Raw genomic sequence first — 14887 nt, 5'->3', positions numbered from 1 at the left:
GGTTTTCATTTTAAAATCATCCTTCTGCGGTTCTTTTCCCTCCAGTTACACTGCAGTTATCAGTGTAAACTCCATGTGGAAGGATACAACCGTTTCACTTTCCACAGCGCCCAAACATGAAATATAGGAGTCCACACACATATATGTGTCTGAGTTGATGAGGGTTTTATTGATTGTGAAAGACAGGAAATATACCAACACAGAGCTTCAGACCTCCAGCAGCCTGAGCCCGACCCCAATCCAAAAGGCAAACATCCACTCCACCGCCCCCATTGGCTGGGGTTTAGAGGCAGAGCTTCATAAAAAGGGTGGGAGGGGCTTGGTGCTGGTCAGCCAATCAGCTGACACAGACAGGCATCCTGAAACACCCAGCTAGCCCAAAGGAAGCTGCTCAGGCCATCCTCTGGGCCGTGTGGGCGTAGCCAGGTGCCAGTTCTATGTGTTACATTCACGGACATGAACAACCATCGTCATCATCATCATCATCCACTTGAAGAAAAACACCTCTGTTCCACGTCGCTACCGCAAAGCAGCCCAGTTCAATGATGACATACCAGAACATTTACACCCAATTATTCATTATTGACTGGCAAGAACGGAATGTACTCTTAACAAAAGAAAAGGTTGGTCTAGTAAAAGCTGATGTATAGAAAACTGGTGACAGGTCGGCCCAGCTAAGATGGAGCTGCACTCCTGCCGGAAAAGATGGCAGGGAATGTAGTCGGTGTGCTTTCAGTGTTTTGACAGGATGAGAATGACACACACACACACACACACTGAGACACACACACACACACACACTACGAGAGGTTGGGGCTAGGGCTGGCCGAGTTGTTTTCCTGATTGGCTGTCTGGCTTCCTCGCGGAGGAACCTCGATGATGCGGGGCTTGTCAATGATGCGAGCGTGGCGGTCCCCTTTCTCTACGATGCCGATTATCCACGCTCCACCCGCCGCCCCCTGACCTCCAGCTGCTGAGCTCTGGCTCTTCATCTCAGAGCAGAACTTGGCCGCCTGCTCTCTGGGAAGACACACCAGCAGCCCGCCTGCGGGGGGGGGGGGGGGGGGGGGGGGGTTATGCTCTACTGTAAGAAACAACATCCACTGTGTGTGGAGGTCACTTTTCATACCAGAAGTCTCCGCTGACGTGCCCTGCAACAGGTTGAACCGGTTCCCACAGGCTTTACTGATGGCAGCCATCTTGGCTATGATTGGCAGGTTGTGGATAACGAAGGCCACCTCGTCTCGCTGCTGTGCTGCCAGGTTGTTTGCGTGTCCCAGCAACCCGAAACCGGTCACGTCTGTCGCAGCATGGGCCTGGAACTTGTGCATTAGGCCTGCAGCTGGAGACACAAATTCACTTCAGCAAATTGATCCCCCACAACAAAATGTCACAGAAAGATTCCACCTTCAAGTGGACCAACAACCAGGCCCACACATGCCGAGTCATGTTTGTGGATCCTTGTCCAAGCAGCTTAGTGCTGCATTACTGCCACCAGGTGGACATTCGGGCTTCTCTCAGGTTGCTCTAGTCACCTGGCATGGTATTACTTTGAAGGATTGCTCTGACGCGTTGGGTCAGGTCTCATTATGGTCCACCCAGGAGCAGCTGTACAGTGAAAAACCGAGTTGTAGAATTTGGTCCAGCCCCAAGGCTGGAAAATGTTGACGCTGACCCAAACCACTCGCAACTTAATTAAAACAGGCAAGGCTGAGAGTAAACTTTGATAAGTGGAGCAGAAGCACACAGCCATTAAAGCATTTCTCGATCTCCAGTGGGAGGAGTCACTGTGACACTGCAGAGCAGCACAGGTGTGGTCTACCTGTGCGGTTGAGCGTTGACATAGAAAACATGGCTTCCTGATAGGCCTCTTTGACTTCCTCTTTTGTGACGACTAGCTTGATCTTGTTCCACCTTTCAGTCTGAGGAGACAGGAGGGTGAGGACAATATAACAAAAACATAACTACAAGTATAAACAACCTAGCACACAACCCTGTTGATGTGAGCTGACCTGATCCAGCCACTGGTGAGCATTCACAGCCACCTGCGTCCCCAGAGGTTTGGTTAGAACCAAGACATCCCCAGGTACAGCCCCATCGGGCCTGAGAGACAGGATGGAGCATGTTACATGTGAGCCCTGATCAATGAATAGGTGCAGTCCTTCAAAGCGCTCCTTCATGCTCTTTAACATGTTGTTTTCATTAGACAGGGATAATAAACATAAAAGGAAATGCAGGGTGGGAGGGGGGGTTCTATAATGAAACGAAAGTGAAGCCATTTGGTTCCTTGGTGGTAAATGTAAAGCGTTGTACTTTTTGAACCCAAAGTCGTGTCTCTGTGTGTGTCTCTCACACACTCACCCTCACACACACTCACACAAATATATAAGGGGATTTGAAAGGCCTCATCACTGAATAAGGTATCAAAGAATGAAACCCTTTCCATGTCATGCATTACCGAAGATGAACCGTTGACTCACATGATGAACTCGTTCGGCTGGCAGACCACGGATGCTACTCCTCCTACGATGATCCAGGGGTTGATCACTGTCTGGCCACCTGTCACAGAAGTCCCCCCCTCCTCTGCTGCATCACGGAACCCTTGAATCATCAGCGGCATCACCCGCTCCCGGTCCTACATGCAGACAGCCGTGAAAAATGATAGGACACCTACTTCAAACATATAATGCACTCATTGTATACAAACTAAATCAATGACACGCAAGATCAATGAAAAAAAGCATTACACTACCTTGTCATTCATCTTCTGGCTGACACTCAGGAGCATCAGCATGTTGTCACACTCTGTGATGCCCATGGCGTAGAGATCACTGAGGACGTTAGCACACGCTATCCTACCCTGAGACAGAACACGAGACAGCAAAAACAAATCAAAACATGCCAAGTGTCACAAAGATAGCCCCACAGGATGGACTTGACCTGAATTTCAAGAAGAAAGGTTCCAGACACTCGCCATCATGTAGGGATCCTCCACCAGAGGGTAGAAGAAGTCTGTGGTCTGGACCAGGGAGAGCCCCCCATGCCTCAGTGGAATCACACAGCAGTCCATCCCCACGCCTGGAGGCAAAGAAAGTTACATACAATCACTATTAGTAGCAAGTGAAGTGTGTGTGTGTTTACTAGAGGCAGCGCTTTCTACATGGCTGATATATGAAATAGCATGTGAATGCAGGGCTTTCTGTTTGTGGTTACTCTGTAACTACATAGAAAGCTTTACTGCTATAAAGCTTCACTGAACTGAATAGCAGCCCCTCCCCTCCAGATTGTGACACTTTTACTGGGGGAAATGTGTGACCTGAAGCATGAACTTTGCACTCAACGAATCAGCTCATTTGTGCTGAATCATACCTTTGGTAATTTGACAACTCTCGGATCTTGTCTCCTCTCGGCTAACGTTGGTTAGCTAACGTCAGTTATCGATTAACGGATTTGCATTGGACTCGATGCAGCTCATCGATAACGTGCGACTGTATTTAGGTTAAATGTTAACAGATTCAATCGATTAAGGCCTTTTAAAACAAACTATCTTTAAACGAATCTTCCATAGCTGCCCATCCGTCATATGACCGAACACGAGCTAACGCTGTTAGCAACAGTTAAGCTAGCTGACGTTAGATGCAGAGTTTCTGGTGTGAAAGCTGAAATGTATTTCGTACCGAGTCGAGGGCCGAACTCTAACGCTTGGTCTCCGGCCTTCCCTGTCCCGTCGGCCCGGTCCACCTCCAGTCCCGCCAGGAGTTTGAGCAGAGCCTCCTGCGGGACCTTGCAGCCTCATCCTTTCAGGTCCGAAAACGCCGTGAGACGGAACCCGCGCTCCAGGCCGTGTTCCTCGGGTTTGAAAGGCTTGTATCCGGGGGGGAAACACCCATCGGCTCCTACGACCTCCGCCGACGGAGGGGGGGTAGTTGAGCCAGACATGCCTGCTGGGGACCACTTCAAAACACAGGGCGCCTGTCGCGGACACCGACTAATAAAGAGTGGAGCGCGTGTCCGGCTGCGCGCGGGCTCTGACAAGAGACCCGGGTTAACTCATACCGGACCAATGCAACTTCCTGTCAGACCCGTCGCTGTGTAGATTCATATAGTGCATGTCTATTTAAGATCAACGTATAAACTTTATACAAAACGCCTTTGGAGTTACATTACTAGAATTAGTAAAAATGTACTAAAATATGCAATTTAAAGCCTCAGAGACGGCACAGTTGGCATCAAATATGGGGGGGACAGGTCTTACTTTGAAGGTAGATTTATTTGTTGAGCTACTTCCGGTCCCTTTCGGTGTGTCGCCTCTCAACTTGATGCAGCACTGCTGTGAACCCCACATGTGACACGAGTCGTCTAATCCTTTAATGTCTCCAATAGGGGAAAAAAGCAATGGAAAATGATTTATTTATAGTACCGAAATACATCAAATTTACAAAACAGTCAAATGAGTCCAATGAAATGCTACATTAATGAAGTTATAGTAGCATAATGTTATAAACTCTTCCCAATTATATTCTCTTAGAATTACTACTTTTATCATACAATAAGATATTAACGTTAAAAAACATTTTTATGTATTGTGTAAGATAATTCTGTTCGGTAAAATCTCATGTGCTGTAATATAACATAAATTTGCTTCCCCTTGAAATTGTCAACAAATATGGTCCACATGTCTCGAGAGAAAGTTGTCTTGCTAACTTCCCGTGAACATGCAAGTTAAGAAGGAACACTTCTCAGGGGAAGAGTGACATGTAGAGGTTTATTTTTCCAATAGTTAGGCCAAGTTAGAGAGTTAAGTTGAGGTAAACACATTTTTCAATAAGATATGGTGATCAAAATGCACTCTAACAAATTGTAGAGCAGGCAGTTAAAGGGTTTCTCTCGGGTCCCAACCCTTCATTGGACTGCAGATTTTGAGTGGTCTCAAAAACCAAAAGCCTGCTTTTTGTGGACCTACACGGACGCTCTTAAACACATTTTACAGAAGCACAAATAAACATCTGATTTCTTTTGACTTTATTTTGTAAATCTTCGACAGTTTGAAAACAAGAATTTTTGAACCAAATGATCTGTAATTGCTGATAATATTCACTCACAAGTGAAAGACCCTCAATGTGCTTGACAGTTATGGATAATACAGAATAAGGGGCACAAAATGAGCCATGTCGGGTTGAAGGTCGGGTCTAGCATCAGATCTAAAGCAGAGGTCTACACAGCCGTAGAATACGGAGAACGGCTGCTTTTTTACAATAAGACAAAATCCATCTCAAACACATAATACATGTTTTTAGGCAATGTAGACAGCAACATATATGACCAAAACATCTTTGAACATTCAATACTATTTAAGCTCACCAGGTTCTTCACATTATCATGTGTTTCTCCTTCTCACTTATTTCCCAGCTTGATGATCAAAGTGAATAATGTGGATGATTCAGTCCAACACTCCACAGTATCTAGATACCTCCTCATTTAAGGAGGGACGATGCATCAGGGATCATAAACATATACAGATGTGCATCAGTGTGCCAGCTAAGGGGCAAGGGGGTAAAGAGAAATACAAAAGAAGAGAAAAGGGCAGTGACAGAAGTGGAAAAGCTACATCAAATGTTGAATCCCTGCAGGATTCTCTATGGGAACATACCATGCTGATTATCTAGTCAATCTTTGCATTCACCGGTTCATATAGTTGTTGTTGGTGATGATTGTTGTCTAAATTCAGACATATTTGATTTGTTAAATGGTAGCATCCACAGTATGTATCTAGATTACAAGGTTATTAGGTGACAAGGCAGAGAGATAAGGTGCAACCACCAACATGTTTTTCCAGGATGACAAGAGAAGACACAAGGAACGTCAATATACTGTGTTACCTATACACATTTACCTCTATAGATATATGTATATATATGTTGTAAATGAACTGTGCTCAAATTACTGTATACAGTCCATGACATGTATTTGCAGCGTGTCCATATCTGGAGCCTGGTAGTGGCACTTAGGACAACATAAATCGGGCAGCTCCTCAGCTCCGGCTGCCCCCCCTGCTACCAACCCAGGGTTTCGGAAGGAGGGGGCAGGGGGCACCGTGTTGAAAGCTGCATTGGAAAAGAAAGCGTGTTAAAACCATGTATCAGAAATGAACACCTTCAGAAATTCCATTTCCCTTTTTTTTTCTACAGATGCCTGGAAACAGCCACGTTCTTGAGTAGCCATGGGTTTCATAGGTAAGCTGCACAATAGTGGAGTTTAGAAGTATTAGTACTGTTGGAGCCATAATGCAGGTTTTGGGGCTTTTGTTCATTTTGAGGGAAACACTGGGCGAATTGGAACATGCAGTTCCTGTATTTGACCACAGGGTGACATATTTCCATGGAAATGCATTTTAGTCGGTGACTGCTAATGAGCACAGGTGCAGCTTTAGTACAGGCCTACAAAATTATACAAGGTAAATAATTAACCCAATAAGAGAGATCAGGCCTGACTAACTTATGATTCCTTGTCCCCTTACTACTTAGTTCATGTCCAATACAGTCTGTTAATGTACAAATGTCAGCTGTCTATTATGGAATCTTAGACACAAACCACACTGATGGCATAAAGAAGAGTTAAAGCCATGTTATTATTGGACATGGCTACAATCCGAAGCCCAAGGTGTATTGGGTGCTCGCTCCTTTTGCTTGACGCACGCTCCTGATCTTGAATCGATTGCTCTTCCTTAGTGTCACGGATGTTGGTGTTCTCATGGCTGAATTTTTTGGGTTGAATATTGTAACCATGATTTCTTTTGCGGCGGAATATTTTAACAGTGATTTTTTTAGGTTGAATTGTTTGCAGTATTTTAATGTTGAAAAACATTCAGATACATTATTTCAATGCAGAAATATTCAGTGCTAGAAATTCAATCACCTTTTTATTTCAACCCCCGATGACACAGATTTACTTCCATATCTTAATAAACACTTTCATTAAGGGCCTTAATAAAGGCCCTATTGTAGAAGTGAGAGTAGCGTCTTGGTTATAATGATTTTGAACTAAATAAATCTATTATCAAAATATGTTAAAAATATAAACTTTTTGACGTGTTTTAAGCCTCCATGAAATACTTACTTTGCATCTATCTACATTTGGGATGTCTTGTTTGTAATGTACCTTGTGGAGGGGGAATGTGTGGGGCCCGTGTTGGGAAGTCTTCCAGGTGTCTCAGCTTCATTTGCTCCATACGAACACTGAAACAGAAAGGGACCAATGTTCATCATGTTCAGAAATGTCAATGTTTGTTGATACACAGTTGAGCTACAATCTGGATGACGTGTCAACAGCCCTGCCTTCCATCAAAGTGGCAGCAAAGCTAAAGTCAAGCGAGGACTATGGATCAGAAATGATGGCACGAGAGACTGAGCTGTGATCCACATGCAGGACACACAGAGTTATCACAATGCTAAAGGGCTTGCACTGGGCTGTTCTTTGCTGTAGTTTTTTTTTACCGTGATGTGGCTTCCAGTTTGAGTTTGTCAATCTCAGCCAAGGCCTGAGTCAGCTGATCCTGCAGGTCCTCCTTCTTCTGGTTCAGCTTCTCTCTGGCTTCTCGCTCGGCCAGGAAATCTGCCTTGTAGATCTCAGCCTGAGCAAACCAGGGGACAGTGAGACAGGGCGGGAGACATAGCTATTTAGTTTCATTTTAGTGTACCTGAGCTATACAAGCTTGTTAAAATGTGGGCTTATTGGACAGGCTAAAAGGGACGGCCATGATATTCAGGTTGATATTTTTCAAACTAAAAATGGCTGAATATTCCCCTGGTTTGCACAATGTGGACAAGGTCTTTGAATGCATTGGCTGCCCATACATACTGTATATGTGAGAGAAAGTAAAGAGACGAGCTTTTAACATACATCTCCACATTGAAAGCTCTTAACTGCCTCAGAGGAGATGAAGTACGGAGTGCAAAGGGATGTAAGGGAGATAGACACACTCTCAGGTTTCCTTTCACTACAGTGAGAGAAGACATATTTTGAGAAACAAGATGGACCAATCTCTTACCACGAAGTGAAGGCTCAATGAAAGACGGGCTTTGTGTGCAGATGTGCTCAGCGGCTGTGTGACTGTACCTGTGCAGTGAGGACTGGAACAGTCTCCAAGGAGCCTTTCTGTTGCTCCACCTCCTCCTTCAGTTTATCAATCAGGTCCTGCTTCAGGGCCAGCGCTCGCTCCGCTTCCTCTAGTCGGCTGCACAGATCTTCTCCCTGGAACTAAAGCAAGTGCTACCACATGAATGCAGATGGAAAATGGCATTGCTAATCAGAGTTAATAGATGTTTGGATGGGCTGTTACCTCACTCTTCACTTTATTATCATAGTCTCTAAAGAGACACGTGTAGGCGTGTTGCAACTGGCTCAGCTTTTTCCTGACAGGAAAAAAATAAAAACATACAGTATTGTTATCAAATACCTGATCTTGAACCCAAAGTAATAATTAGCACAGTGAAGCATTCAACATCACAACTGTCACATTGTTACAAATACCACGAGGGCCTGAGAAAAAGAACCGAATGGTGTGTGTTGGACCCACCTCTCCTCCGTGACCACGTGCCTCTCTGTCTTCAGGGCCTGCTCCAGGCTCTGTGTCTGCAGCAGCAGCTTGTCCATGGCCACATGATGCTGCTTCCTCTGCTGCTCCAGCTCCTGCTCAGCCACCTGCAGGGCCTTCATCTTACTGCATAGCCTTAGACAGAGAAAAGGGCAAAACATGTCAGCACACTCACAGAGGCCTCATGTATTCACTTATGCTGACATGACAGCTTACTTTTCCTCTGACACTTTACGTTCATGCTCGCTCATATCCAGGCAGCTCTGCCTCTCGTTCAGCTCTCCTAATAGGGACGTTGCTTGAGCTTTCAGAGCCTCGCAGTCCTTGGCCAGCTGTAAAAATAGCAAAAGCTGGGAGTTATTGGGGTTGCAGGTGGTATTTTATCGTAGCTGGCTAAACCTTGTGTAATGAGGAGTAAGAACGGGTCACAGCTCATACCTGGGCGCAGTCCTTGTCCTTCTGTTTGAGCAGAGCTTCAGTTTTGTCCCGCTGAGCCGAGCTCTTCTGCAGGTAATCAAGCTTCTCCTCCAACTCATGATACCTGTGGACACAACAGATCCATAACCACACAATATAGCAGTGATCTGACAAAGTGGGACTGAACAAGGGATTCTTCTAATATCTAAATTGTAATATTAATCCTTGTGTCTCACTTCAAAGCACGGATTTGATGAACATTGGTTTGGATGCATTTTCTTTTCAAAGTATTTTATTTAATAAGCACAGACTACAGATAATTAATTGTTAGTAGAGGTAATTACTAATAAATGAGTAATTACCTCTACTTTACACAGAGACATCATGGTTCATTAGTAATATATAATACGACAAATTGCAGAAACAGTAAAGCAATGAGGAATAAACATAGAACAGGTAACATCCACACAGAGAGAGAAAAAGAAAGCCACACAGAGCTGTGGGCTCACCTGCCCTGTGTGGCCTGAAGCTGCTCTGTGAGTTTAGCCAGGCTAGAGCTGGAGAAAGGAACAAAGAGAGAGGGAGAAGGAGGAGGAGGAAGACGTCTCAGATTCATTAAGAAATGCAAGAATAAAAACAGCATGTTTCCTTATGCCATTCTTTCTTTTCTGCAGGTATACTATGAGGGGCCGTTTAGGACTTAACTACTGAGACACTCTCACACACACTACTGAGACACTCTCACACACACTATTGAGACACTCTCATACACACTATTGAGACACTCTCATACACACTATTGAGACACTCTCATACACACTATTGAGACACTCAGAAAGCATCTCACTATACAAAATGAGAGCATCTCACTATACAATGTGAGAGAATCTCAGTATACAGTGTGAGAGCATCTCAGTATACAGTGTGAGAGAATCTCAGTATACAGTGTGAGAGAATCTCAGTATAACAGTGTGAGAGCATCTCAGTATACAGTGTGAGAGAATCTCAGTTACACCGGAAGGCGGAAGCAAAGAGCGCTGATTTTGAACAGCGCAATGCGCCAATCATACGCCCTTCCTTCATATGCCTTGAAGTCCGAGCTTGCCCGTCCAAGTTTATAAATACTACCATAATCAAGGGACGGAATGTCATTCTAGGACGTTTTCAGGCGAGAAATTAGGTGTTTAAGCAACATTTCTGCGGTCGGTTTGTTAGCATTCAGCCATCGTAAAAAATTCCATGGAGGATGTCGGAGACGTGAGGCGTAGTTAACGGGACCATCTGATGCCCCCAGCACTGGGCGGTCAGCCTCATCTCACGCCGCAGACAGCAGCCTGTTCTCGGCCAGACTTCCGTGAAATGCTCCGCTTCGATCCACTTTTCCGTAGCGGTTATATATACGATAGTGATACTAGGATGAGTGTTCATAACCTCTAATCTGAGACTGGTGTTTGTTTAATGGCTATTTTGCGAGCAGAGTTTAAATTCATAACCCTAATAAACTATACGTAAACTATACTGTATCCATAGTGTGCGGGCTTATTGTACTGTCTATCATTGTGGAATAAAACTAATCGTGTCTTTATTAAAGGTCTTGTGGGGAGACCGTCATGGAAACCGGCAGCAGGGCATCAGCTTCAAAGCGAAGGATAATAATCGATTAAATAATACATTAAAATCCAAATATTAATTAATGAATATTTCTATTGTATGATCCACTCGTGTCTCCGCTACGGAAAAGTAGATACAATGTAGGGTGACCATATCCATAACACCATAAAAAAGGACAATATTTCGTGAGGCTCTAAATCAGGGGTGTCAAAGTCGTTTCAGGTTAGCGGGGGTGGCGCGGACGTTACGGCCAGAGAGGGGGGGGGGGGGGGGGGGGGCGACAGTTTTCCCAGCGCAACTCCAAAAAAAGGAGGACAAATACGCGTCAGGGCATTGTAAATCAGGACGGTCCAACATCCCCCTAATACAAGTAGTCAATTTCACAGAAGTCTGGCCGAGAACAGGCTGCTGTCTGCGGCGTGAGATGAGGCTGACCGCCCGGTGCTGGGGGCATCAGATGGTCCCGTTAACTACGCCTCAAGTCTCCGACATCCTCCATGGAATTTTTTACGATGGCTGAATGTTAACAAACCGACCGCAGAAATGTTGCTTAAACACCTAATTTCTCGCCTGAAAACGTCCTAGAATGACATTCCGTCCCTTGATTATGGTAGTATTTATAAACTTGGACGGGCAAGCTCGGACTTCAAGGCATATGAAGGAAGGGCGTATGATTGGCGCATTGCGCTGTTCAAAATCAGCGCTCTTTGCTTCCGCCTTCCGGTGTAACTGAGATGCCTTCCGGTGTAACTGAGATTCTCTCACACTGTATACTGAGATGCTCTCACACTGTATACTGAGATTCTCTCACATTGTATACTGAGATTCTCTCACATTGTATAGTGAGATGCTCTCATGTTGTATAGTGAGATGCTGTCTGAGTGTCTCAGTAGTGTGTATGAGAGTGTCTCAGTAGTGTGTGTGAGAGTGTCTCAATAGTGTGTATGAGAGTGTCTCAGTAGTGTGTGTGAGAGTGTCTCAATAGTGTGTATGAGAGTGTCTCAGTAGTGTGTTTGAGAGTGTCTCAATAGTGTGTGTGAGAGTGTCTCAGTAGTGTGTGTGAGAGTGTCTCAGTAGTGTGTGTGAGAGTGTCTCAGTAGTGTGTGTGAGAGTGTCTCAGTAGTTAAGTCCTAAACGGCCCCTCATAGTATACAGTAGCGTTATATATTCTAACAGGATTTAGCCCAAAAGCTCACTGACCACCAGTTAAACACAGAAAGCCCATTCAGCGCTGTTAGTGTCAAACAATGCACTCAAGTGTTTGGCAGCAGGAGGGGAATGTGTCTCACCAGTCGGAGGAGTGCTGCGCCTCAGAGCGATGCTGAGCAACCTCCTCGGTAGCGCTGCTTGTCTGACAAAACATTCATACAAGTCAATGAGATCCCAGATCAGATAAGGCAGCGGATTGTTGTGACGTCACCTCTACTGTACATGGAGACATCAGGGTTAATGCACTGTGATTGTATTGTCTCATCTCATTACGTCTATCCTGGAATAGCGCACTGCTTCTTCAGGTAGAACTAATGCACTCTTGCATCAGGGCGTTACCTGTGTCAGTTTGGCCCGGAGCTGGTCAATGCAGCGCAGCATTCGATCTCTCTCCTTCGCTGCCTCATCTCTTTCCCTCTCCATCTCTTCGTTTTTCCTCCTCAGCTCTCTCATGCCTTCCTCCAGTTTTTCTTTGTGGCTCTTCAGCACCTGGAGGAAGTCATTTGCACCTTCCACAGGCTGTCGGGATGAATAAAAGAACCATGGATGCAGGACATTTGACAGAGACAGACCCCGTCCACCCTGGACCGGCCGACTGAGACCGAGACAGAGGTAGAAATACACAGAGATGTGGGAGAAGACAACGGGAAACTTACAAAAGGAGACAGAGAGGAATTTGAAGCAGGGATAAAATGGTGTGTTGGAGTGGTGTGATGCTGCTGTGCTCTATATAAAGGGATTTCTGTATGTATATATGTACATATACATATGTATGTATCTCTGATAGTGAGGTGAAGGGCACTACTCAAGGAGCTACGCACACTTGCGTGCCCCTAGACACACGGACATACCAGTTAGGTGTCAAAAGGGAAAACACAACTAGTCTTACCAGGCTGCGAGGTGGTGTGGTCTGTGTGTGCCGGTCCGTCTCTTCAACCCTGGTCTTCTCCCGCAGATGTAGAGTCTGAAACAAGGGGTCCCATTAACAACAGCAAACGTTTAAAAGGAAGAAGGGATACGCATGGCTTTCCCCTTTACTCTTTCCCTCTCAACTGCAGCCAGTGAGACGCCATGAATCCCAAACAACAACAAAAACACCTTTGCGGTGTGAAGAAAAGAGACATGAAACATTACACATGAAAAGCATGGTTAATCATCAATGAATTCCTTTATGGAATATGAGCATCTAGCTAATGTAAATGTGTACAGAAATAAGGGGACTCTGCATACACATACTAGCAGAAGATTATAAAATCACCCGACAGTTTGTGAATGTCAGGCAACAGATGGAATGTGAATGTGAATCCAACCTGTGGTCCCTCCAGTGCTCTGCTCCTCGCTGGGGGGTCCTGCAGGTCTTCAGTCTGGCTGGAGCTGCAGCAGTGGTTAGAGGAGAGGTCAGAGGTCGGCCCGTTCACCAGGCTCTGCAGGGAGTGGTTCTCTTGAGCCAGCCTCTCCACCAGGGCCCTGGCCTCCTGGAAACGACAGCTCAGAAACTCCCTTTCATCTCTTGTCCTCTGCTGCCATCCCTCCATCTCCTCACAGCGCTGACGTAAGGCTACGTTGCTCCGCCGCAAGGCCTCTGGAGGACACAAGGATGAAGGCAAAAGAACAGATAGGGGATTAATCCGTCCTACAGAGGGATGTCACACCTAATAATAACAAATTCATTTTTGTATAGCTCAAAATAACAAATGTGTCTCAGAGAGCTTTACAGTATTTCCTTTATTTCTGTTAATTGTGATTACATTAAATTGATTATGGGAATGCATCCTACCTCTAAGCTGCTGGTTGTCACCCAGCAACCTGGTGACCACTTCATTAGATGCCAGTTCCGGAGGGACCCTGAGAGTCCCGCCGCTCTCTTCCCCTGACATCTCCCACTGCATCGGCCCATCAGGTTGGGGCTGCACCATCCCTGCAGACCAACAGAGACATCATCAGCATCATGACTCAAAACCCTAACCCTACATAACAACAAACATCAAAATGCATCATATATCCACTGCAGCGATTAATACTCAGTTGTAGCAGCCCTACAATAGCTTGTAGACAAATTAAACAAGTGGAAATCATTTCTCACAGACATCGTCATGCTTGTGCACATGAAAAGTATCGCTACACATGTTTGGAAGTTTCTAACAACACGCCCGAAGTAAACCAGTTTTCTCACTCACCCTGATCCAAAATGTTTCTTTGACACTGACTCGCTGCAACTTAACCAATAGATAACAGAATATCCATCACACCAATGAGCCAACTGGGGGACTGTGTAGCACCACCTGCTTTTGATCTTCTAAAGCTTTGCTCTGATAAAGTTTGAATGCAGGTTGTTTTTCAACCAATACAAATATTATTAAATGTATTTATTTATACGAGGCTGTGATGTAATGCTCACTCATACAATCGTAATTGCTTCAGAGGATGTGATGCATTTTGAAGATCAGAAGAACCTCTTAGGATTCCGTGTTCTGCTGACGGGGTCTAAAGACTCGCTCGTGGGGTGTCAATGCTCTTCTATGTGCCGCATAAGCTACACACTCGTCCCGGTGGACGGGAGGAAAACATGACGTCATTCCCATTACTATGAGGCAAAGCGCTTGCGCGGTCATTTCGTAAGTTACCGAGTGAACAGAGGCACAATCCCACGCCGTTACACGCAGCTCGGGTTGTTACTGTTGAGCATGCCGTTCATCCCGGGTGTTATCTTTTTACAGATGAGCTTACAACGATGTTGTTTTCTTCAGCGCACCAATCGTCGTGACGTCACGCTGCTAACATACGTGACAGCTACATTGCAGTCGGAAAGTCCTCTTACCTTCTCTTCTTCTCCAGTTCTGTCGTCCGAAATAACAGGCGAGCCAGCGGCCTGTTACTGAGCGTTTCTACTCAGCCACCACCAACTCAACGTCAACGTCAGATGGCTGGCCGCTACTAGATCGATAGCTACGTAGCTTTTAGCTAGCTAGGATAATTTAGCAACCAGTAGTTGGGTTATCCAAGGTACTTGTAGACTGACACAAACCACAACCTACGTCAACGAACACAGTGTCTTCC

The 14887-nt window shown here is 45.4% G+C and overlaps 2 protein-coding genes across 4 annotated transcripts; both read right to left on the bottom strand.

Annotated features, from left to right (window-relative positions):
* Positions 1-144: 144 nt before the first annotated feature.
* sephs3 (selenophosphate synthetase 3) lies at positions 145-4044 on the bottom strand. The gene is made up of 8 exons (XM_037456986.2): positions 3678-4044; positions 2975-3078; positions 2753-2860; positions 2481-2635; positions 2013-2103; positions 1823-1922; positions 1130-1342; positions 145-1045 (listed from the first exon to the last, which is right to left on the bottom strand). Exons 1-8 carry the CDS (start codon positions 3937-3939, stop codon positions 801-803), a joined length of 1278 nt encoding a protein of 425 aa, XP_037312883.2. The 5' UTR covers positions 3940-4044; the 3' UTR covers positions 145-800.
* A 963-nt stretch (positions 4045-5007) lies between these two features.
* On the bottom strand, positions 5008-14789 carry ikbkg (inhibitor of nuclear factor kappa B kinase regulatory subunit gamma). 3 transcript variants are annotated; one of them, XM_037478624.2, is made up of 15 exons: positions 14649-14789; positions 13608-13748; positions 13141-13412; positions 12720-12794; positions 12170-12349; positions 11911-11972; positions 9520-9567; positions 9032-9134; positions 8810-8925; positions 8576-8728; positions 8339-8411; positions 8116-8256; positions 7494-7630; positions 7159-7235; positions 5008-6104 (listed from the first exon to the last, which is right to left on the bottom strand). In XM_037478624.2, exons 2-15 carry the CDS (start codon positions 13744-13746, stop codon positions 5941-5943), a joined length of 1740 nt encoding a protein of 579 aa, XP_037334521.1. In that variant the 5' UTR covers positions 13747-13748; positions 14649-14789; the 3' UTR covers positions 5008-5940. The 3 variants fall into 3 exon arrangements, with proteins under 3 accessions (XP_037334521.1, XP_062418835.1, XP_037334522.1); XM_062562851.1 differs by lacking the exon at positions 14649-14789 and adding an exon at positions 14455-14552; XM_037478625.2 differs by lacking the exon at positions 9520-9567.
* Positions 14790-14887: the final 98 nt, after the last annotated feature.

Source organism: Pungitius pungitius, chromosome 1, assembly GCF_949316345.1.
Source record: "Pungitius pungitius chromosome 1, fPunPun2.1, whole genome shotgun sequence".
NCBI lineage: Eukaryota > Metazoa > Chordata > Actinopteri > Perciformes > Gasterosteidae > Pungitius > Pungitius pungitius.
The sequence above is the reverse complement of the archived record's forward strand: the minus strand, read 5'-3'. Positions and strand labels throughout refer to the sequence as shown.

Excerpts from the sequence above, each read along its gene's own strand:
- ikbkg (XM_037478624.2), bottom strand. The coding sequence starts at position 13,746 with ATGGTGCAGCCCCAACCTGATGGGCCGATGCAGTGGGAGATGTCAGGG. Across the intron at positions 8,412-8,575 it reads CACGTGGTCACGGAGGAGAG|GAAAAAGCTGAGCCAGTTGC; the intron begins GTGGGTCCAACA and ends TTTTCCTGTCAG. Across the intron at positions 6,105-7,158 it reads ACACATTCCCCCTCCACAAG|CTTTCAACACGGTGCCCCCT; the intron begins GTACATTACAAA and ends TTTCCAATGCAG.